Source organism: Schistocerca nitens, chromosome 3 (genome assembly GCF_023898315.1).
Source record: "Schistocerca nitens isolate TAMUIC-IGC-003100 chromosome 3, iqSchNite1.1, whole genome shotgun sequence".
Classification (NCBI taxonomy): Eukaryota; Metazoa; Arthropoda; class Insecta; order Orthoptera; family Acrididae; genus Schistocerca; species Schistocerca nitens.
In genome coordinates, this window is record NC_064616.1 from 908,912,689 (window position 1) to 908,936,735 (window position 24,047).

At 39.4% G+C, this 24,047-nt stretch overlaps 1 protein-coding gene across 1 annotated transcript in view; it reads left to right on the top strand.

Moving 5' to 3' along the window:
- The window catches only part of LOC126248968 (condensin complex subunit 2-like), a 188,135-nt gene extending 173,880 nt beyond the window's left edge, over positions 1-14,255 (top strand). Inside the window, exons 11-12 of the mRNA XM_049950519.1 lie at positions 2,005-2,094; positions 12,050-14,255. Of these exons, the coding sequence (XP_049806476.1) occupies positions 2,005-2,094; positions 12,050-12,319 (360 nt within the window). The 3' untranslated portion in view covers positions 12,320-14,255. The remainder of the gene's footprint in view (positions 1-2,004; positions 2,095-12,049) is intronic.
- Positions 14,256-24,047: the final 9,792 nt, after the last annotated feature.

A 24,047-nucleotide genomic window follows, 5' to 3' on the forward strand; every position in this document is an offset into this window, starting at 1 on the left:
CTGAGTTGAAAACAAATTCCTTACTGTATGATGGGATAAGTTTGTTTATCGCATCAACAAATTTTCAGGCAAATTTCGCAGTTTGCTGTGCATCATCAAATTGATACTTTGTTTGAAATTTTGTTACATTACATCTTCCAATTCTGTCGCACTGTTTGAAATTACGCAACCATCTACTGCTTCCCTTAAAATCACTGTAATCTACGTCAGGCACAACCCAGTAGGTCACAATCATCCGCATCCTGTAAATTGTATTGAGCATACTTGAAATTCGCAAACACCAGTTTTTGTAACAAGTGCGCCTTGTTCTCCCTTGAATATGCCCTACACGGTCATATTGCTGTAGAATTATTCGAATTCTGTTAATAATTCCGTTTTTACTGTTCTGCGGATAATCTTCCAAATTGTGTTTAGTACATGCTGCTTGGGCAACAATTGCCCTTTACTACATTACACTGGAGATGGGATTTGTGGTTTCCTGTCCGACAAGGATGATGAGCTACATGGCTTGACACCTGTTTCAGTATTGCTTTCAATTTTTAAGTATGTACTGTCATCATTGTATTCTTCATGTACGTTGCCTGCACTGTTGAGCGTATACAACACCCAACATTCCACTTACTCACATTGCGGAAACGCTAATGTTTCATCTGCCACTCCTTTCTCACTCAGCAAAATTCCTTGGGTTCCTTTCTGGCGAAATGTCAACTTCAGCAACTGTTGTTGTAGATAAATGCAATGTTTGCTTTGTTTATCATTGCTATTGCTCAGATTTGTATCAACACCACTAGCACTGTTGTGATTTACTAGTTGACTAAACAGTTCAGCTGTGCTCCTTAGCCTCGTACTGTGCTCACCATTGGATACATCCAGTCCCGCCCCCTGTTGCCCTTCGCAGCCATTATTGTGGTTGCATGGTAGACAATGTGGGGTGTGTTGGAAGCCGTAAACATCATTGACCTTTTGTGAACTCGCACTCAAGGAGTTCCTTGTAAGAGTGTTACTCAGATTCTCCTCAATCATTTATGTAGATCAGGAACAGTGGTGGGCCTAAAACACTGGCTTGAGAACAACAAATATTAATGTTGTTTTAATTGATGAATTTGTCAATTACTGAGAGACAGATACAGCTCATTTTATATGCATTTGGGATCCTTTCAATAGCAAATGCCACATTGCGGCACTCGTGTCCAACCACGGGCTTGATAGTATCCATACCACCCTTGGACATGAAAATCTGATTTGCTAACCTCAGCTAATCTAATCTCCACGAACCGACCAAAAACTGACAAGAGATTGGATGCGCCATGATGCAACTGTTGGGTATGCTATTGGGCGAGCTCTGGTGACTATGTCTGACAACTGTTGTCAGTGCTACTGTGAACGCAGCCGAACTACAGAGAGGATTTGCTTTTTACATTGGACAAGCAACAGTTACATATAGGGAACAGTGCTTTAAAATCAATTAAAGCAGCAATGTATCTGAGTGTCTGCAGTGCTGAGTTAATACTTTATGCCCACCAGTAAAGTGATATGAAATTATCTTATATATATATATCTCTCCCCCCGTCCCCACCTCTCTACCTCTACCATGTTAAGTAAACATAAATTACTGGCTAATTTATATGATTTATGGGGACAATGTTAATAGAGAAATTATGTTAATGTGGGGCATGTTGTTCTGAGATGGTTTGACTTGTCTGGTCACTTTTAGTGGCATGTTTAAATATGAAAACTGTTCACAATTTGTTGCTAGTGAAGTGAAACTGATCTCTGACTAGTGTTTTGTTTTTAAACTAGTCTTGTGTTATTATTAAGCGTTATCTTATCTTCAGATCTGCTTTTATCTTGTGTAATTATAAGTTGATCTGATCAGTGGGGCACGTGTATGTTGTTAACATATCATAGCTTCATAATAGTCTGAACCCATCATATTCTTCAGTAATTATTTTATTTGGTAACCTAGTATTCCTTTGTAACTAATTTCGTATGTGTTGTTTATAGGCAACAAAAATTAGCATACCATATGCAAGAGAGTCAAAAAAAGTTGACATGGCAAGGCTGAAGGCCACAATGTGGTCTATTCTTAAACAAGTAAGTGTGTTTCAGTGATAAATTAATACATTGTATCTTATTTGCATGACTGTAATCTAAGGATGTGTGTGAATTATGTGGTGCTTTTATTATCCTTTTAGCTATTCATATTTCCTTGTGAAAATTCTTGATATTTGTACATGCCTGCTTCTAGACACATTTTCTTGATTGAAGGAAATAATCCTAGTGTAATCCTAACTTCTGGCATATTCCTTGCTACTTTAATTAAATATGCAATTTTGCTTTTTGTTTAGAAAATAGAAAATAACACTGGTTTGTTAGTCCCTCTGCCTCACATGGCCAACTCGGTCTTGCCTTTCCATATAGTGTTTATTAATTTTTCTTAATTCTGTACAGTCATTTTGCTAAGCTGCATTTTGTACTGAGAGCTGCCTTTGATAGGGATCTTCGTTTCTTTGGCTTCTTAGAGCTCATTCATACCCTATATTTATAGAGAGGTAGTCTGTTTAGCTACAGCCAAGTAATTTTGCAGTAATGTTTGGGCTTTGTATTGGAGAATATGATATTGTTAAAGATTCCTCAGCTGAATGGCTATGCTACATTTGAGGTGTTGGTCCTTGATGTGAAAACCTTGGTCCTGGGTTTTCTCTGTATCCACTTGTTTGTAGTCCGTGAGACAAACAATTGGTATTCACAGTTCACACTGCCAGGTGGCGAAGTTGCCTGATGTGGCTTGGTTGCTATTACTCGTGTATTGTAGTGGTAAAAACAAAAATTGTGAAAACATTCAGGTCATATTTGTATGTGTAAATTTAACTACAGTTATTAGTTGTAATATATGTACTAGAAAAACTGGAAATAACTGTGCAGTCTGTAGTACACTGAAATATCTTAGTTATATATTGTACATCGTCATAGAAATGTGCACCATTGTTTCAATCTTGTCGACCATTCACAGTTTGTGTTTTAATTGTTAAGTATTTCCATTATTAACTTGCTGTGCAACAAGTGGCAGAATAATTTGTCAGTTGACAACATGCTCTCCTCTTAAGTTGGCATTAATCAGTTTCATCTAGCCACAAATCTGCATCATGATGCAACATCTGTACTTTCCATTTATGGTTTTCTTCCATTATTTACTCATGTTTTAAGTTTTGGCATAATGTGAAAACTGAATTATATGAAATTACACATTTGTATAATGATTATAATTATTTATTGCACCAAGGTAGCCTTATAATTAAAATGCTCACGTTACCTGTTTCGGGAACAGCATGACGAAGATGATAGTGGATTAATGACACATGAAGAGTGCAATAAATTACTAGGACCAGTAATGTAATTGTAATCATTGGAATAACTAAGTTCCTGAAGCCCATGTCTTTCTGCATTGTGTGAAATGAAAATTTGGTCTCTTACGAATAGTTATACACTGAGGTGACAAATGTCATCGGATAGCAATGCGCATGTGTAGTGATGGTGATATAGTATTGCGTACACAAAGTATAAAAGGACAGTGTGTTGGTGGAGTTCTCATGTGTACTCAGGTGATTTGTGTGGAAATATTTCCAACATTATTATAGCCGCATGACAGAAATTAACAGACTTTGAATGCAGGTTGATAATTTGAGTAAGATGCATGGGACATTCAGTTTTGGAAATTGTTACGAAATGCACTACTCAGAGATTCACAGGTCATGAGTGTGCCAGAATACCAAATTTCAGGCATTCCCTCTCAGCATGGACAATGCACTGGCTGATGACAGGATCGACATTTGCATAAAGTGTCAGTGCTAACAGGCAAGCAACACTGCATGAAATAACCACAGAAATCAAGGTGGGATTTACGATGAACATATCCATTTGGACAGTCTGGTGAAATTTGGTGTTAATGGGCTATGGCGTCAGAAGACTGATGTGAGTACCTTTGCTAATAACACCACATCATGTGCAGCACCTCTCCTTGTGTGACCAATTGGTTGGACTCCAGATGACTGGAAAACTGTGGCCTTGTCAGATGACTCCCGATATCATTTGGTAAGAGCTGATGGTAGCATTACTATGTGGTGCAGACCCTATGAAGCCATGGACCCAAGTTGCCAACAATGTATTGTGCAAGGTGGTGGTGGCTCCATAATGGTGAGGGCTGTGTTTTAATGGACTGATCATTGACTGGAAATGGTTATGTTCAGGTACTTCAGCTACTTGGAGACCATTTTCAGCCATTCATGGACTTCATGTTCCAAAACAGTTCTGGAATTTTTATGGATGACAATGCGCAAAGTCATCGGGCCCGAATTGTTTGCGGTTGGTTTGAATAACATTGTGGACAATTTGAGCAGATGATTTGGCCCCCCCATCAAACATTTGTCGGACATAATTGGAAGTTCATACACAAGATCCTGCACCAGCAACACGTCCACAGTTGTGCCCAGTTGTAGAGGCAACATGGCTCAGTATTTCTGCGGGGGACTTGCAATGACTCCTTGAGTCCATGCCACATCGAGCTGCTGTACTATGCAGGACAAAAGGAAGTCTGACACGATATTACGAGCTATCCCATGTCTTTTGTCACCTCTGTGTAAATATATCAATGAATAGCATCTTCAGAAAACCATCCAAAGCTGTCACTTGCTTTTTTCGATCACTCTTTTCACAGTGTATGCAGCCTCGATGTGCCAGTCTCATTACAATCTATGTTCTACTGTTCTTTCCTTTTTGTTGAAGCAGTGTTTTTGCTTACTGTCTAGCAGTCCTCTTGAGAACTTCAGCAATCGGAAATAAGAGCTCACCTTTGTCCTTTTCATTTGAGAAATACTAACTCACTTAACACTGGAGTTGGAAGCTTTTTTCATTTGTTTTACTTGTTTTGGACTTGCACTACTTGTCTCTGTGGACATGGTTTGAAATTACATGGGAGTGAGTAAACACTGAAAGCACAAACTATGAACTAGACTTCCAGTTAAACAAAGCAAAAAGACAGCACCAGTTACACTCAAGAAACCCACTACTACGTTTACTTTTGCAGCGTAGCAGTTTGACTAATGCTACCTGCTGAAGCCTCTGTTGGCTGGCTTCCCATGATTACTAGGCAACAAAACACCACCACTGAGCTGTTAGTACGGAAGACTCATCTCCCAAAGTATATGTATTGAAATTACTTTTGTCCACTTAATTTTTGCTGATGCTACAGGTAACTCTAAGGATGCTGAATTGAGCCAGTTATAAATTTAATTCTCTCCAAGAAACTCTAAAAACTAAATTTTGCATTTGGGTCTTGAGATGATTGATTTGTTATATTGATAAAGGCTGTGCCTGTGTAATTACAAAGGCTTGCGAGATTTAGATTGTTGTTTTGTCAGGTTCCTATTCCTGTGGCCCATTCTGACCCCATTTGTAACCCCTGTGTTGTGTACCTCATTCTGCCACAGGATTTAGACATTCCCTAGTATGCTATTGAAGAACAGAAACAAAACCTCACCTCACTAGTTAATAGTTGTACTGGCGTTGTGTGTGTTTGCATGTGTTCGATAATTTATGTTATCAATTGTCATTGTGTAGTTTGATCAGTACAAAGATGTGGACCACACTGATGTTAGTGAAGATAGTGATGAATTAATTCTCGAGATTCTGTCATGAGATAAAATATTTTATGTCCATTATCTGCTTATAAGCAACCTTTCTGGAATCTTGTCAAGTGTTGTAAGTGTTGTGGTGCAGTGGTTAAGATACTAAATTGCCATTTAGGATGAGGGTGGTTTAAATCTCCACTGGGCATTCAGATTCAGGTTTTCTGTGGCTTTCCTGTGTTGTTTAAGGTGCCTACTGAGAGGCTTCTTTTGGAAAGGATATGGCTTCTTTTGAAAAGGATGTGGCCAGTTCCCTGCCTCCCCTTTCCATTGTAAGGCTCATGCCTTGTCTGTGTGTGAAGTAGGCATTACAAAATCAGTGAATCAGTAAACAAGTGAACAGTCATCTAGACATAAACTGCCCAATGTCATTGAACCCTTTCAAGACACTACATGCAAGTTCACTCTGCATTCGCCATTTATATTGTAGCACACAACAGTGCGTTGTGGCACAAAGCAGAAATGAACACTGGTTTCTGAATTAGTTTATTCGATAATGCAGATGACGGCACACCTTATGATAACGTGGAAATACACCCGGAGATGATACAAAGTCTGTAGAATAACAATGTGTCCAAATCTTGAGGGCTGTAAGACAACTAACAGTTAAAAGCATAGTGTAAACTTAACCCGTGTCGGCCTAAATATAGGCAAGCGTAGTTGTGTTGGTGTTGCTAATTTTCTGTCAGCGCATGCTGCCAGTGTTGTAGACTCGAGCTGGAGGTCGATGTTGAAGCCTATGGTGTCAGTCCCCACGTTTGTGTCTACTGAGCCTTACTTTAGCACTTGAAGTAATGTCTGTAGCATGCCAACACTAAGAGTTGCTTGTGCAGCTGGCTTAGTCTACTGATCTGGGCGTGGCAAAAACTAGTGGCAACTTTTAGTTTACAACACCCCTCTCCTCTCTGGGTGAAGGGAGAGGGAGGGGGGGGGGTGTCACAAGGGGCCCGACATTGTCGAGCAGAGAGCAGGGTGTGTGGTCCCTCTCTTCTCAGCCTATGGCGCAGGCTCGCGATGCCTCCAGTATTTCGGCACGTGAGTGTAAGGCTGAGTGTGCCCAGTCAATGATGACAGTTCTGGGTGTGCAGTGGCAGAAACATGGCTGAGACAGCTGCAACCGGAGACATCGTCATGATGATGTTTGGGCTCCACAGTGGTTGCCACTCCTCTGGTGCACTCTCTGGTGATGTCCTTGGCTGCAGTAACTTGACCCGAATTGGCGATCTGCCCTTTGATGGGAAGCTGGAAGTGAAGCAGGTCTGTCACCCTGTTGCTGCGGTGGCTTGGAACAGCTGATTGTGGAATTAGAGGGGGTGGTTGGAGGAGGATGGGGGAGTGGTCTCGAGAATGAACTCTTCTTCCACTGAAAGATGGGAAAATGGGGAGCAGCAAAAGGATTGCTGAGAAAAATAATGGGAGGGGGGGTGCAGTTGTAAAACCAGATCTGGTGTTGTGGGGGGGGGGGGGGAGGGGGGCATCATCTCTGGCATAAAGTGTAAAAACATGTCGCCCCTTTGATGACAAATGGTGGCTGTGAACCACTGATCAGCTGAACCTCCTGCCCCCACACCCATGTGGCAGGCCGAAACATTGAAGAATGAGGAGGAACTTGAAGGCTGGGTGTAGGCAGCAGTAAATAGCGAAGATAACGGGCTTGACATCCAGCTGATGGCGTCTCCCATGTCGCCAGTGAAAGCATCTTAGGCATCTGATCTCTGCCCAATATTGCTGACCGCTGACTGCTGTTAACATCTGCAGCAGGCCCTCAATTGTGAAAATCTTTGACAGCTACGCCACTGTGTATTTTGCAATAGTTGTATGGCAGTTAATGGGAATCTGGAAAAAGCATCTGATGATGAGCCACGTGGTATTCAGAAACGGGCCTGCAAAATTGAGGTGCACTCATTCACGTGGTTTGGTGGAGATTGGTCATGGTCAGTAAACCTGACATGGGGTCGCCTGCTGTTCCACGCGTCTCCTACATTGACAGACTACGCGCTATATTCCCAGTCGGTGCGTGGCCAATAAGCATGGTGCCAGAGGCAGATGGGAAAGAGCATCTGTGTTTTAGTGCTGGGTTGTGCTTCTGCAGTGGATTTCATATCTACATCTTGAGGGGAACTGGGCGCAGTGCTGGAGCCTATGAGCAGTACAATCTGGGACATGAGCTGCTGGGTTGAAGAACAGGCTCGACAACTTGGGGTCTGTTTCCAGGTGAAACTTGGTGCCATAGAGAAATATGAAATTTCTTCAAAGCAAATGTAGTTGCCAGTGTTTCTTTCTCAAGTTGAGAGTATTTCATGTCCGCAGAGGTGAGTGTTTTGGAAGTGCAAACAAAGGGGTGCCTTCAACCATCATTATCTTAGTGAGCAAGGACTGCCCCTATCCTGTGGTCCAATATGTCTTTCGCTACCACTGTCTGCTTCGCTGCTTGGAATGTCACAAAATGAGTTGATGAGAGTACACACTGTTTGAGCTCTATGAATGCCTTTTCACATGTGGTGGACCACATGGAAGCTACTCCTTTCTTACACAAGTGATGTAACAGCTGAGCTATCAGAAATGCAGCCGGAATGAATTTTCCATAATATGTAATCTTTCCCAGAAAAGGGTGTATATGGCTGCGGTTTTGCAGGCCAAGATGTGGATGCAGTTGACATAGACTAAATACTCCCCTGAAGGCAAAAAAGAAAAAAAATGCATTTGCTGAGATTGCACTTTAATCCTGAAATCTGCAAAATGAAAGGAAGTGACTTCAGAATTGCTAAATACTGCTCGGTGGAACTTCCCATGACGACAGTGTCATCCAAATAGTTAATTTAACCAGGCACATTTTGAAGCAGCTGTTCCAGGTACCTCTGGAAAATTGCAGGGCCACTGGAAACCCCAAAATCCAACCACTTACAGTTGTATAAACTGTGTGATGTGGTGACCACTAAAATTTTCTGTGAACATTTATCTAATGGGAGCTGTAAGTACGCCTTGGTGATGTCAGTTTTGGAGAAGTGTCCGAACCCCAACTTCATGTATAGTTCTTCAGACTGTGGAAAGGGGTACATGCTTGCTTCAGTTTGAGCATTCACTGTGACCGTAAAGTCCCTGTTAAGTCTTGAGTTTATAGGATAGCTTTCTGGCAATAACGAGGGCAGGAGCTTAGTGACTTAATGTGATAGGTTCTGTCATATCCAATTCCTTCAACCTGTCTAATTTGTCATTGACGTGGCCACAGTGCACCAGTAGAACAGGCTGGCGCAGAAAAAGCATAGAAATTCTTCTCTTTTACTAGACCAAAAGAAAAAGTTTGGGGAATTCTGTGCAGAGCATGTCCAGTTGCTGAGGAACATTTGAGAGACCTGATTTACTGTCTCATTTACATAAAATCCTAAAGACATAAATGCATCCAGACCAAAAATATTTTCAGTATCAGCTCAGTTTACAAATAAGAAATTTATTTACATTGTACATTTTTGTAAATGACTTCTATGGTGGACTGACCTTTCAATGGAATACATTGCCTATTATAATAAGACAAACTATCGAACTGATTGTAAATATGTTTGACAGTGATGAGACTTGTGGCAGCACACATATCGACTTGAAAATTTACTGGCTTGCCAGCCACCCACAGTGAAATCAGTAGTTTATAGGATGATCTTCCCTGGATGGGTGGTGCAGAACATATAACATTAATGTCCATTTGTCGTGATGATTGTGAAATGGGAATAGCCACCCAACATGCAGATGTGAGGTGACCCTGTCATGCCCATTTAGTGCAATCTGCCCACCAGAATAGCCAGTTGTCTCTAGCATGCTTCTGAAAACAGTCCAGGCAGGATGGCTAAGACTTGCGCAATCGGGGGCATGAGACACGTTGTTTAAGTCTCGAGGAAAGTGCGCATTGCAGTTTTTTCACTGTCATGCGAAGTCACCACTGGCTGCCAGATTTATCACATTTCTGATCTTGCTGTTTACCACTGCAGTGTCTGCCCCCATGATTCTAAGTTGTGGCCCACTGCTCCTACATAGACATCTACAGCGATATGTTGCAGTCCATCTTACAGCTTGTATGACATCTATCAGATGCTGCACAGATGATCACATCACTATAATCATAACATCTGCATCAGATTCCTTGGTGTCTGGTGTAAAAAACTTGTTTCGCCGACTTAGCCGCTGGAGTTCAGCTGTCTAAGCTCATTGGGATTGACTGGGTTGCTTGTGACATTGGTAAAACTCAAGGCAAGCAGAAATCACATGAGTGTCTTTTGTTAATGAGTTCTTAATAAAGAACAAATTTCTTCGAAAGTGTTTATCGGGTTCCATCAGAGGGACTGATAAGTTCTTGGCAGAATCCACGATAAGATGATTTTGCAATATCATGTTTTTTACCTTAAACACTATAAAGTACTGCCTCAGCTGTTTTTTGTACGCGCCCCAGTTTCATATTTTTCTGTGCATCACGTGAACAGTGAAGGATTGACTGTCTGCTGCTGCAGTGGCCTGGCCAGAAGATCTTCCACACTCCTGTGACTTTGCACTTGTTGAACTATGAGCTGCTGCATAACAGTGGCAGGAGATTAAAAAATCTCATTGTGGCAGGAGATTGTTTGCCCATGTTGACTGGGAAGGTGGAAATGCTAGTGGCTGTTCAACACACAGTCCGCAGTTCACCAAAAAGTTTGCTGTCATAAGGCAGTAGCAAAGAGCCAAAATTTGCATGTGGTTTGTCCCAGTTAGAGTGATAGAACAAGGGCAAGTTCAGTCTGTAGATGTCATTTGTGTTGTGGCATGCAAAACACACACACACACACACACACACACACACACACACACACTGGTTTTTCAATTCCTTTGTTTGATATAGCACACAATGGCACAACTTGCAGTAACATGGAACTATTTCTGGAGGTCATAAAGTGTCTGTAGCTTAATGTATGCAAATCTCGAGGGTTGCACATAGCTAACAGTTGACAGCGTGGGGGTGTAAACGGATCCCGGGAGGCTTGCGTTGGCCTAGATATGGGAAATATTAGATGTCACCGGTGTTGGCACTAGTTTTGAGTTGGTGAGTGCAGCCGATGTAGACTTGTGCTGGTGGTCAGTGGCGGCTAGCGAGCCTTAGGTCAGTGCATGAAGTAACGTCCGTCGCATGCTGGTGTGAAGAGTTGCTCTTGGTACCAATGTGGAGTGCGGCAGATGGTGAAAGGTAATGGTAACTGTGGAATTACCACAGTAGGAAGTTCTGCAATGGTATTTACTCGGCCTTGTGTGGCCAAAATGGAAATCTGCTGTATTAAATAATCATAAAATTAAAATAACAGGTTGAAAAAGTGGTATTCTAAGTACCTGAATTGGGCTGAGTGTCACTCAAAATTATGTACCTGTTTGATTGGTGTGTACAACCATTCATTATATCCAAAATTGATGGTACAGTTCCCCCAGATCATTCTGTAATCTTGGAGTGGAAACTAAAGTTAACCTCCAACCCACTGTAAAATTTTGTGACCCAGATGTCTGGTTTTTTGGTCCTGAGAAGAACTGTTGTGATGTAGTTAGGCATTCACGTTTAAGCCAGGAGGTCTGTAATAGATAGATCAGGCTGCCAGGTTTGATGATCATTTAGCAGCACTCATGTATACAGCTAAAGGAATGCTGTAGGCATGAATATTGTCATAGATGTAATACAATACCAGAAGGCATGGAATTACTGTAACGTCATTGGATGACAATAAGCAGGATTCGCACAGTCCATGGCATTTGTACAGAAAGCCCCCCACTGATGGGAAATTACTTCATCTTTTCAGTCTGATTGTGACACTGAACATTGTACTATGAAACACATAGTAACAAACTGTAGTAGATGAGCTTGCCCTGGAAATCTAGATTATTTCTTTCAAATGGCAGAGGCAGCCCTTGAATGGATTGAGAAGCCTAAGTATTTAATTTGTAGATTTAGTATTTTAGTTCTGTTTATTTTATAAAATTATACATTCCATATATGTTAGTTGCACTTTGGTTTATTTTACCATACACTAAATAAATAATCCTTTCCAAACTCTCTTCTACATGTCAAAGTAGCAGGTGACAGTCCGACAACATAAATGCTGCAAATAACACTTCTAATCTTCCTGTAGCCTTTTTCCTTTATCTGAGAGGTTAGTCGTGTGTTCCATTTCTCCCTTATCATTGCCTCATTCTAATGTAGTGTAACATGTTACAACCATACTGAAATTTGTACAGAAAAATGAAGCACTTGCCCTCTAACTCTCACACACACCTGTGGCACAGAGCATTCTCAACTGTTTTTGTTACCTTTAATTAATGACTCTTTAATTTTATTTACCGTATTTAATATTTTTTTTCAGTTTTCAGTGTGTAATTCTGATAAACAAAATGGCACACTGAAGGAGATAGTGGGTGTACTCACCAAACCAGAAGGAACTGTAACCCATTTCAGTAAATTGTTATCTGAAACAAAGGCTACCTGGCCTGATGATACAAAGGCTGAACTGAGTTTTGCCATTGTATTTCAGGCACTTCTCCATTTGACAAATGAAAAGAAAATGCACTTAAAGTCAAATGATGATTTAAGTGATGCAATTATATTTTGCCCTAAGAGTTCCTGTAATATTTAATGGAAGGAAATGAGAAGCATTCATAGTTTCTCTTCTTTGGCAACTGATTTTTGTTAACAGGTGTCTCAGCATTTTCATCAATTCAAAGAAATAATGGTTGCAAAGAAACTAGATCTTACCAGGAACAGAAGGTGTACACAATTTGTTAATCTAAATAAGATTAAAACACATTGTTAATTTGTAAGTGTTTTAGAAATTATTATGATTATTTGAAAGCCTGGAAGCTACTCTGAATACATGTGATGGAGAAAGGTGTATAATCCACCTTAGTTTAAGTTAGTTAAATCAGATCTCGTAACTCAGTTGTTTAACTGTCTACTCTGCAGTTATGTAAAAATGTATGTTACTTGAAATTGCAGAGATTTTGAACAGAAAGCATTATTCTTTTATATAATATGGAATTGATAGCTACTTTTGCACATTCTTTAAATGTTTAATAGTGTGCAGGGATGAAAAATTGAAGATTGTTGTGTAGTTTCATGAAGTACATGTAGATACTCTTTAATATTGTTGAATTTTTTGTATTATAAATTCTATTTTAATGGGATTTAGACTACATATGAATTGTTGTATCACTATTAAAATAATTTTAAATTCAGTGTAAACTTTCATAGCTAGTGTTCAAACTCCCAGGTTGAGAGACAATGGTCATACATGAAACTATTTCATGACATTTTGTCCACTGCAGTTGGAGACAAAACATCAGGGAATAGTTTCATATATTCTCTCAGACCAGATATTTTAACTGAAGAAATTTACATTGTTAGTGATAAGTCTTTGTAACATTTTCTAAAGGACGAACTGTTCAGTGACAAAATCCACTGTTGCAGCTTTAGACATGTGGCCATTACCAAGTAGAGTGCTGCAAAAATTGTGCTTTAGCAAAAATCAAAACTTCAATATATATGCGCACTCACACGTGTCAATATGCTGAGTATTTAATTGAAAGTCAGGAAAAGTTACTCTTTGAAGCTTGTTTTTCCTTGAAATACTGATATTGAAAATGTTACGATACTTAATATAATGCTCTTTGAAGTTTCCTTTTTTATCAGACTATGATATTAGAGGTAATTTATTAATTCAACAAGATGTTCGTAGAGTATTTTTATATATTTATGTAATCAGAGCTATAATTTTAAGTTAACTTTCTAATCAGTGAGATAAATATTAAATAAATTTAAAAACAAATATACAGTGTTTTAATCTACTGCACAGTGCAATGAGTCTCTTTGATAATTTATGTTCAACAGCAACAGATAATTCTTTCTCTGTATTTGTGTTGTGTCCTGTACATGTTGGTAGAGTGTGATGCAGATATGAAAAATATGTACTCAGTAATAAATTAAATAAAATTAGATTTTATAGAACTTACATGTTAAATATCGTACATGGGGTATTAAGACCACATAACTTGTCAGCTGCCCCTTTCATCACAGCCATTTCTGATTGACATACATGCATCAATACAAAGGTTTCTTGAAACTTCTTGGCAGATTAAAATTGCGTGCTGGACCGAGACTTGAATTCGGGACCTTTGCCTTTCGCGGGCAAGTGCTCTACCATCTCAGCTACCCAAGCACGACTCACGACCTGTCCTCACAGCTTCAATTCTGCCAATACCTGGTCTCCTACCTTCCAAACTTCACAGAATCTCTTCTGCAAACCTTGCAGAACTAGCATTCCTGGAAGGAAGGATATTGTGGAGACGTGGCTTAGCCACAGTCTGAGGGATGTTTCCAAGAGGAGCTTTTCACTTTGCAGTGGAGTGTCCGCTGATATGAAACTTCCTGACAGATTAAAACTGTGTGCCCGACCGAGACTTGCACTTGGGACCTTGCTCACGAAAGGCAAAGGTCCCAAGTTCGAGTCTCGGTCCGCACACAGTTTTAATCTGCCAGGAAGTTTCATATCAGCGCACACTCTGCTGCAGATTAAGGAGGAGGGCGGGGGGGGGGGGGGGGAGAAAGGGAGAGGGAGAGGGAGAGAGAGAGAGAGAGAGAGAGAGAGAGAGAGCTTTTTACATTCTGCTGTGCCAAAGAATGTTTGTGAGTACCTTGATTTGGGGAAAGTTGCTTGCTGAAAGAGTGAATTACTGTGGGCAACACTGTGGTGGTGACAGGGTTCAGAAAAGAATATTGCAGACTGTAAAAACCAATAAAAAGGCCACAGCACACAGATCATTGCCCAAGGCATGGCAGGAGCACTTTGCTCAATTATCGTATTCACCAGGTGGAATCCAGCTTTCTGCCTTTAGTAATCAATCAATTTGGCAGATGGGATTGATTATGACAGACAACTGCCTTTTGTATTGTAAACCTGTATATTGCATTGTATGTAGCACATAAGACACTGGGTCATCACAAAATCCACAATAGCATAGTGCTGTATTTTGCAGAATTCCTACTTGAATGTGATACATGAAAGGGTTTATTTTCTGATGACTTGTGGATTTGAGAAATTTTAAGGAATCAATTTATTCTTTCTTAAACTGTATAATGATGATGGCCATGGAGGCCTGAAAATAAAGTTATTAAAAGAATGTTTAACGTCTGTTACTGTGAATTAATTTATTCACCACCCTATGTATTTCAGAACACTAACTTCGATCATCAAGAATGGTAAGATGAATAATTAAATTATTTGTATAAATACTTAACCAAGGGCAACGGCCTTGCCACAGTGGGTACACCGGTTCCCGTGAGATCACCGAAGTTAAGCGCTGTCGGGCGTGGCCGGCGCTTGGATGGGTCACCATCCCGCCGCCACGTGCTGTTGCCATTTTTCGGGGTGCACTCAGCCTCGTGATGCCAATTGAGGAGCTACTCGACCGAATAGTGGCGGCTCCGGTCAAAGAAAACCGTCATAACGACCGGGAGAGCGGTGTGCTGACCCCATGCCCCTCCTATCCGCATCCTCACCTGAGGATGATACGGCGGTCGGATGGTCCCGATGGGTCGCTTGCGGCCTGTAGACGGAGTTAGTTAAATACTTAACCAAGGTTGATCACAAGTTACAGTTATTGGAACCTCTCAAAGAAACATAAGGGAGGAAACACGCAGTAGTAGTAGTAGTAGTAGTAGTAGTAGTAAATTCTCCCTATGAATGGAAGATGTTCAGCAAATACTCAGTCAACTTCTTCTTTTGGTTCTTCTTGTTGTTAAAGTAGGCTTTCATTCTTTCCAAGAAGGCATGTTTACACTTTTCTGACCACTTTGGTCTGTACTGTTTTTGTTTCTGGTTGCTCTGATGTAACTTCGTGTTTGTCTACTTTGCATCAGAAGGTCTCTCTTTCTAAAATGTCGGTTGTTCTTATTTTTGCGTTGTTGAGATCCTTTCAGATTTCGTTCAGCCTAGTTATGGAGTTCTTGGTGTTACATAGTCTCTTATCCTTTCTGTCAATTGCTTTTCTGGTAGTCTGTTGAGATGACCAGAGAATTTAATTCGCTGTTTCTTTGTCAGTTTCGATTTTCAAAAATTTTTTGTCGTTTTGATTAATTGTAGCCTGAAATTGTCTTGGGTTTGTTTGCACCTAAAATTTGACTAATGATCTTTTTCCGATTTCTTCAAGTTCATATTTTCTGTTAAGTGTCAGTGTTTTGCTTGCATAGAGGACTCTTCATTTTATGACCATGCTGTAGTGCCGAATTTTTGTGTCTTGACATGGATTTTTTGTGGTAGAAGTTTGGGACTAACCCTAATGTTTTTTTTTTGAGGCAATTTTGATGTGAAATTTTTTCAAGGTATTTCAGGTGGATCAATTCTCTGAGGTACTTAAAGTATGGGACCCTGTTGATTTTACTGTATTTTCTTTCCAGGCTCGTGATTTCTATCTTTGAAAGTAAGAATTCAGTTTCCTTAAATGAGATTTGCGACCCTGCTTGTTCTACAAATTCTTTAAGTGTCTTGAGCTGTTTGACAGCAGCCTCTTCATCCTTTGTAAGTATTGCCAAGTGATCTGCAGATGTGAGGTATTGTACATGGAGGTTGTTATTGGGTAAGCCCAGTAGGATTGGCTTCTGAAACCCACTTTTGAGTTCTTTCTCCCAGTCTTCCATAACCTTGTCTAGGATGACATTGAACAGAATAGGAGAGAGGCTGTCTCCTAGCCTCTTACCTTTTGGAATGTCAAAGAGTTCTGAGATTTCCCTCATACATTTTACTTTAGATTTCGTGCCAGTTAGTGTTTGTTTTATGACTTCTTGTGTTTTGGGATCTAATCCCCTCTATTCTAAAATTTGGAATAGTGAGAGCCTGTCTACTAAGTCGTATGCCTTTTTGAAATCTGCGTGATGTTTTTGTCTCAGGGCTCACATTTGGAGTATGGTTAAGTTTCAGGTTAAAAATCTGCTCTGGGCATGATCTGTTCAGTGTGAATCCTGTTTGATATTTGCCAATTCATGTTCTAAAAGCTTTTGTGCTCTATTCAAGAGACAAGCTGACAGAATTTTGTAAGTGACTGTCTTCCCTGATGGCTTGTTATTTTTATGTTTCTCGATATGTGAATAAACTACTACTACTAGTGGTGGTGGTGGTGGTGGTGGTGGTGGTGGTGGTGGTGAACTTCCTGTTGTGATTTTGGGCTATATTTTCTGGACTCTCTTTGGGTTCTGGACAATTTAAAAGCTATGAAAAATATGTGACTAGTTCTTGGCAATTTTCATTATTTTTCAAGGCTGATTTACCATCTTGTTTTCAAAGTCAGAGGTTCTGTGGTGAGTATGCTTTGATTTGCTTTGCAAAAATCTTTTAGAAATAGTATGTGTTATAATTTTTAAAGTTGTCTTCAGTTGGCACAAGTTCGTCACTGACGTATTCTACTTTGTTTGGTTTTAAAATCTTCGATGTTTGTGAACTTCAAGGAATTTTTTCTGTTCTTGTTTGTCACAGTTGTAATTTTGAAATGCCTTTTTTTCTATCTTTTAGTGCATTTTCACATTTACAAATGCCCTACCAACTAGTTACTAAGGCAAGTTGTGTTTTCATAATATTAAATTGTACACAGACACATTATGAAGCCTATTTGATGTCTTAGTATTTCAAAAAAGTTTAACACTGTTGCAGCGTTAAATATTTGTCAACTTAAAAACTAATTAGGAAAGGGTAATGCTTGAAATCAACAATTTATGTATCGAGGAGATAGGAAGAGGGGAAAGAGTTTACATTTGTAGAACGCCGTCATTGATATTATCCTGGAAGACACTTAGCTTCTCGCTCCTGAGCAGTCACTACCCTGTCTACTACTACCACTACTACCACCACCATCACCTAGGATGAGGACGTTAGCAATACTTGAGCCTCTTGTGTGTACATTTATCTTATAAGCTAATGTTACTGTTTAATGATCACATACTTTAGTGACATTCCAGTGACTATACCCTTGGTCCTTATTTAATGTTTGTCTGTGTTCGTCTGCACTGCTGTAGTCTGATTTACTACTGCTAATACTGTTTTCTGTCACTCTGCTACTGTCTGCAGAGTCATTTTTGACCTGTGCTAATTGCTGCCTGTTCTCATTGTTACAAGTACTCTTTATGCAGTGTTCTAGATATTCTGTGGGCAAAGTTATTGAGACACCATATTTATAACATTTGAAAGTATTACAGAGCATTTCACAACATTCTAGAATGTTCTACAATGATCTGGGACATTTGGAATGTTAGGGAATAGTCTGGAACATTCAGGAAGATTCCAGAATGTTGGGAACATCCTGGACTTTTATGGAACATTCTAGAAAACTCACGAATGTTGTGGCATGTACTGAAACATTGCGGACCATTCGAAGCTTTTTTGGTATTTTCTGGAATTCACCATTGGTGGCGCTGCCCATTTGTAGGGGTATATAAAGCAAGACCTATTATGGATTCGAATGTCAGTTTCTCATGAGTGACGAAGGGAAGAACCGTTTAAGTAGTGCAGTGAGTGAATAAACAGAGGTAGTGAAGTGTGAGTAGTCAAAGTTATACAGTGAATGAATATAAATCAAACATAACCTGTGTAAAGTGTGTTTAGTGTATTTGTTAATAAAAACTTGATTTGACTTATATTTTAGACAATGCTAAAACGTAAAAGAGGAGATCTTGCCAGTTCTGAAGCAAAATGGCGAAAACAAAAAGTCCAGTGAAAAAACATGAGATGAAGAGTGTAAAGCACATTGGAAGTTTCCAATGAATGACGGTGAGCACCATGAGAAGCAGACAACTCAGAGAGCAATGGATTGAATGGTTGGAAGAATCAAGAATTGCGACAATCTTATAATGAAAGACTGCGAACACTAGCCAGCTATGAAAATATCGCCCTATGAGAAGTATAGACGAGGACAAGAAAACAGTACAACCTAGCATACGAAGCATTCGACTTCAAACCAACTAAGAACATAACAAACACGTCATAATCAGAAAAATGTGTAACATCTAACAGTTTTGCTATGCGAAACACCAAGACTCTGTTGCATGAATGGAAAAATTTGATTACCACCACTGGAAGCACATCCCCAGGAATTTTTGCGTTACATGACTGGGGAAACTCCAGAATCTAAACACTTTCTTGAAAATATGAAAGCATACAATGCCTGCTTCAAAATGACTTCTTTTGGCATCACTTTGATCAGCGCTAACAGAGACGAAATCTATTTTTTTTTCCATCCAAGGACAAACCTATTGCAACATGGGATCTTTGCTACCACTACCCAACAAAGGCCATCAATTTCTGCTAGCATATTTCATTGGAAATGAAGAAAGACAAATTGATCAATGATGCACAAATATCAGTGGACAGAGGTGAGTAGTAGTCTAAGATTTACAGAGAATCTTACAGATACAATAAACTGGTTCACATATTCAAAACAGCACTAGATTGAATGATTTCTGATGACTATAAAGTTATAATTTGAGCCAACAGAAGACCACCTTGAGAAGATGAACGTCAATTTAATGAATCTCAGATAGATGTTGTTGCCATCATAATTGTGGACAATGAAAACATTAAGCTGTTACATAACTGTACAATGAAGAAGACTACAACCCATTGCAGGCACACACCATTCATATGATGCCCTCCAATATCCCTTAATATTTCTGCATGGAGAGGACAGATATCATTTCAATGTGAAACAAATCCAACCTTAAACAGGTGTAGAAACAAACAAGACGTCACGTCCAAGGAGTTATTTGCTTACTGCTTAATGATCAGACACAATGAAACCTACAGTGACATTCCCAACACTCAACCAGTTATTCCAACAACTTCTGGTAGACACGTATGCAAAAATAGAAGTGTAATACATGCTTTACACAAGACTGAATCAGAAGAAACTATGCATCGTGCTCGAATACAGTTAAAAAAAAAAAAAAAAAAAAAAACCTGATCCCTTCACAACATTCACACGCAATTAGTTGCGGCAAGAAATCAAAGAACTAAGATACAGACAGGCCCCCATGCATTGACACGACATAACAGCCTGAGTTTACTAACAACAAATGAAATTTATTGAAGTCGTCACAAAATGCCACATCTTTGGTACCGTTAGATGCGGTATGTACACAACTAAATGGCAAAAATGAGACTGCCCACTCAGTGTCATATGGCTACACAACAGAATTCATCCCACGGATATCGACAAAATCATCCAAGCTGAATTTCCCACTCTACAAGAATATTTGGATCTGTGCGACATACTAGTGAAAAATGCAGTTCATGGACCATGTGGGCTGTAAACAACAATTTACTATGTGTGAGTGATGGGAAATGTACCAAAAAATACTCAAAACCGTACTTGGATGACACACAAACTGAAGTTGATGACTGTCCCAAATACAGTAGACTATCGTCCAAAAAATGGTGGCTTCACAGCAAAGATTCAGGTACAAAGCAATGATGAACTGGAAATAGATGGTACCAAATGACACACTACTTTCCAAAATGTTCCAAGCACACAAAAACATAGAATACTGCAATTCAGTGAAATCCATCAAATATGGAAGTATGTGAGCAAAGACAGCGACATTGCAGTATTTCAAATAGCCAAAGACAGTGAACAACAAAACAGAAATGATGAGATCCTCACAAACCAAATGGGAAGATATATCAACAGTCACAAAGCAGCATGATGGATTTTCAGTTTTCCCATATATGAATGTGAACCAACTATGCAACATCTAGCAGTACATTTGGGGACAGAGTGTTTACCTCACAAGACACCAGAAAAATTGCAAACATACCACTTCAGAACACATTATTAACCACTTTTTATCCACCGTGTGAAAGAGATCCATTTGCAAAAGCATTATTGTATGCGATATCCCTACCCGTTACACACGGAACACGACAAGAAAAATCTTTCAATGACTAAAACAAGGAATTTGAGTAGAGGATCAAAATTGGTCCACTATGCCGAGTATACACTGTACATCTGAAAAAATGCCAAATGTTTCTATCTCCAGATGATGTTACACGAAATATGGGGACCAACAAGTTTCACGTATTTCAAGATTGTTGACAGTTACCTATGCCAGATGTACAGAGAAGCATGCCAATGCTTAGGACAACTTGAAAAAGACAACCACTTGGAATTAACATTATAAGAAGCCTGGCTCATATCAGCTGAGCAAATAAGAGACTTATTTGCAATAATTCTAACAACATGTAACACATTGAATCCACAACAGCTATGGGACTCCAAAGAAAGTATGAATGATGACATACTATACCAAATGCGACAAGTTCATCCTAAACTGACCATTGAATTAAACGTTTACATCTTCAATTAAGTGCTCATTTGCCTAGAAGACAAATGTTCAGCAACAAACAGCCAGACCTTAGTACAACTTGGAATGCAAGCACTACGAAACTATGCTATTGGTGTGCTTACAAAGGAAAAAAGCTACAGCATAAACGAACTACTTCAGTACATTGCTCATAACAAACCACTCCTCAGTGACAGTAAAAAAGAAATTTATGACGACATGGACCAGATCGACAACACCACTGGCAGAATTATTTACTTGGATGCACCAGGTGGCACCGGGGAAACGTTTCTAATAGACCTATTGCTGGTGGATATATGTGCTAAACAACACATCGCACTTGCATTGGCATTGGCATCATCTGGCACTGCAGCCACACTTACTGAAGGAGAACGAACTACTCATTCCACCCATTGAATATAGGCGAAGAACAATTTCTGGTGTGCAAAATCTCAAGAGCATATGTGTAGGGTGAACTTCTGAAGCAAGCTAAAATTATCTTCTGGGGATGAATGTACAATGGCACATAAAAAATCACTTGAAGCCTCGGACAGAACATTAAAAGACTTGCAAGGAAACTCTGAAGTGATAGGAGGAGCTCTACTGATACATTCAGAAGAATTTTGACAAACACTTCCAGTTATTCCCAAGTCAGCACCAGAAAACAAGATCAATGCATGCTTAAAAGAAATCATATCTCTGGCCACACATACAAATACTGTGTCAAGTAAAAAAAAATGACAATTGAACTATCAAAAGATGAAACAGCAGCACGTTTTTCTCAACAGCTTTTACAAATAGGCGAAGGCACATATCCTACTGACCAGATAACCAGCCTCATTAAACTCGACAGTGATTTCTGCAACGTAACCACCGCTGAAATCAGTCAGCGACAAAATTTATCAAAACATTGTTCACAGCTATGACAGTCTGGCCTGGCTATTTGAAAGGGCAATTTTGACAATTAAAGTAATATTGTCGATGATATCAACTTCTCTATTCAAAAGAAAATGCCTGGTAAAGAGAGAATATAGAAATCAATCAACACGATGGTAAATGTTGAAGAAAGTGTCAATTTCCTACATAATTTATAAACTCTTTGCACGTACCAGGAATGCCATTACACTGCCTTTGACTTAAAACTGGATCTCCAATCACACTACTCAGAAATCTCAACTCACCAAAACTATGTAATGGAACAAGAATGATTATCAAACAGCTGTTGAATAACATCATCAAAGCAAAACTTATGATTGGGAAGTATAAAGGACACACTGTTTATCCACAGAAAACCCACTTTTTTCTACTGAGCTGCCATTCCAATTTAAAAGCTTGCAATTTCCAATCAGATTAGCCTACAGTTTTACAATTAACAAAGCACAAGGAGAAACTTTAAAATATTGTAGCATCAGCCACAAAGACTCCTGCTTCCCTCACGGTCAACTATATATAGCTTGCCCCTGGAATAAGAAATTTGAAAATTTTCTACATGTATACCCCAGAAAACAAAATGAAAAATGTTGTTTATAAACAAGTGTTTTAAATAGAACATGTTTTCAATAAAAAATTTTTATCTCTTATACTTCATAGTTTATCCTGGTATTCCAACTACCATACAATCTCATATCTTCTCCCTGGGAGAAGCCAGGTACCCCAGGTGGTGATGGTGTCATAATCACCATCCTCATAGCACAGTTGTGAAATTTATATCTTCATTGTCACATATATTTGGCCGTTTCTTCCGAATGTGTTGCTATTTCTGAGGTTATCAGTACAGTGAGACCTGAGATCACCCCTCTCCCTCAGTACGTATTGGGTTTCACGTCTATACTGACATGAGAATGCTACAATGTCTCTTGCTTCCAAATAGATCTCCTGCCTGCCACTCTTTCACTGACTGTGTAGAACTGGCCGAAACACTTGCTTTCAGTATCGTCATACGTCACAGTGAGCATCTACAACATTGCTGAAAGAAACAGGTTAGTACGCCTCTGGAAGCTATCTAGACTTTAGTGAATATTACTGTGTATTTGTCCAGTTTTAAAGTCGGTTCGATTCCAACTACAAATGGATTCAGGCACACTGCAGTTTAAATGTTGTAGATGTTCATAAGCAGCCAAAGTGTGCGATATAGATTCCCATGGTTAGCAACATGACAAAATTTACAGCCTGCTTGCTGCTCTTTCGCAGTCATCCTAGTTCTCAGCCAAGCTGCTGGTGTCGCTGTCCCTCTTCCAACCCTTCTGTAGCGCTGAACTTGAGCTACTTGTGAGAAACTGATTGCAATAGCTTCTAGTGTGCCAACCATGTGTAACAACACCAAGTAATATGTAAATAAGTGATCCCTATTACTATTCAGTCCCATTCAGGAAAGTTCACTGTTGGGTATCTTCATGACAGTGCTTGTTGCTGTAATTTATTCTTGTTAATGCAGCTACAGTCAATTTAATATGATTTCTTTCCTTTATTAGATATTTCATTCTGAATTAATTTTCCTTCTTGTTTCAGTTGAATGTCACCATCATGTGCTAAATCTGATCAAAAGCTGGTAACATTTTTACCCAGTATTCTAATTCGTGAATAGCAACTGAATCTCTCATATGCAGTCCACTTATAAAATAATTACAGACTCTCATAACAAAATAAAATATTGGTTTGGCTTCTGAATCAACTAATGTTTTTTGAGGGACAATGTTTCTGTTTTTGAATGTTATCTTTACTTAAAAAGCTGCATTAATGCTTGTATTCAGAATATGTACATGCATGAGAACGTTTATTGCAAACTTGTTCAAATACAACAAAGGTTTTTAAGATGATAAAATTGAATACCCTGTCCTGTGTTTCACAAAATTGTCAAATTTTTATCAAAGCAATACTGTTGTAGAGGCTAGTTTCTTGCATATTTCTTGCACTAGCGCCACGAGAGAGAGAGAGAGAGAGAGAGAGAGAGAGTGTGTGTGTGTGTGTGTGTGTGTGTGTGTGAGAGA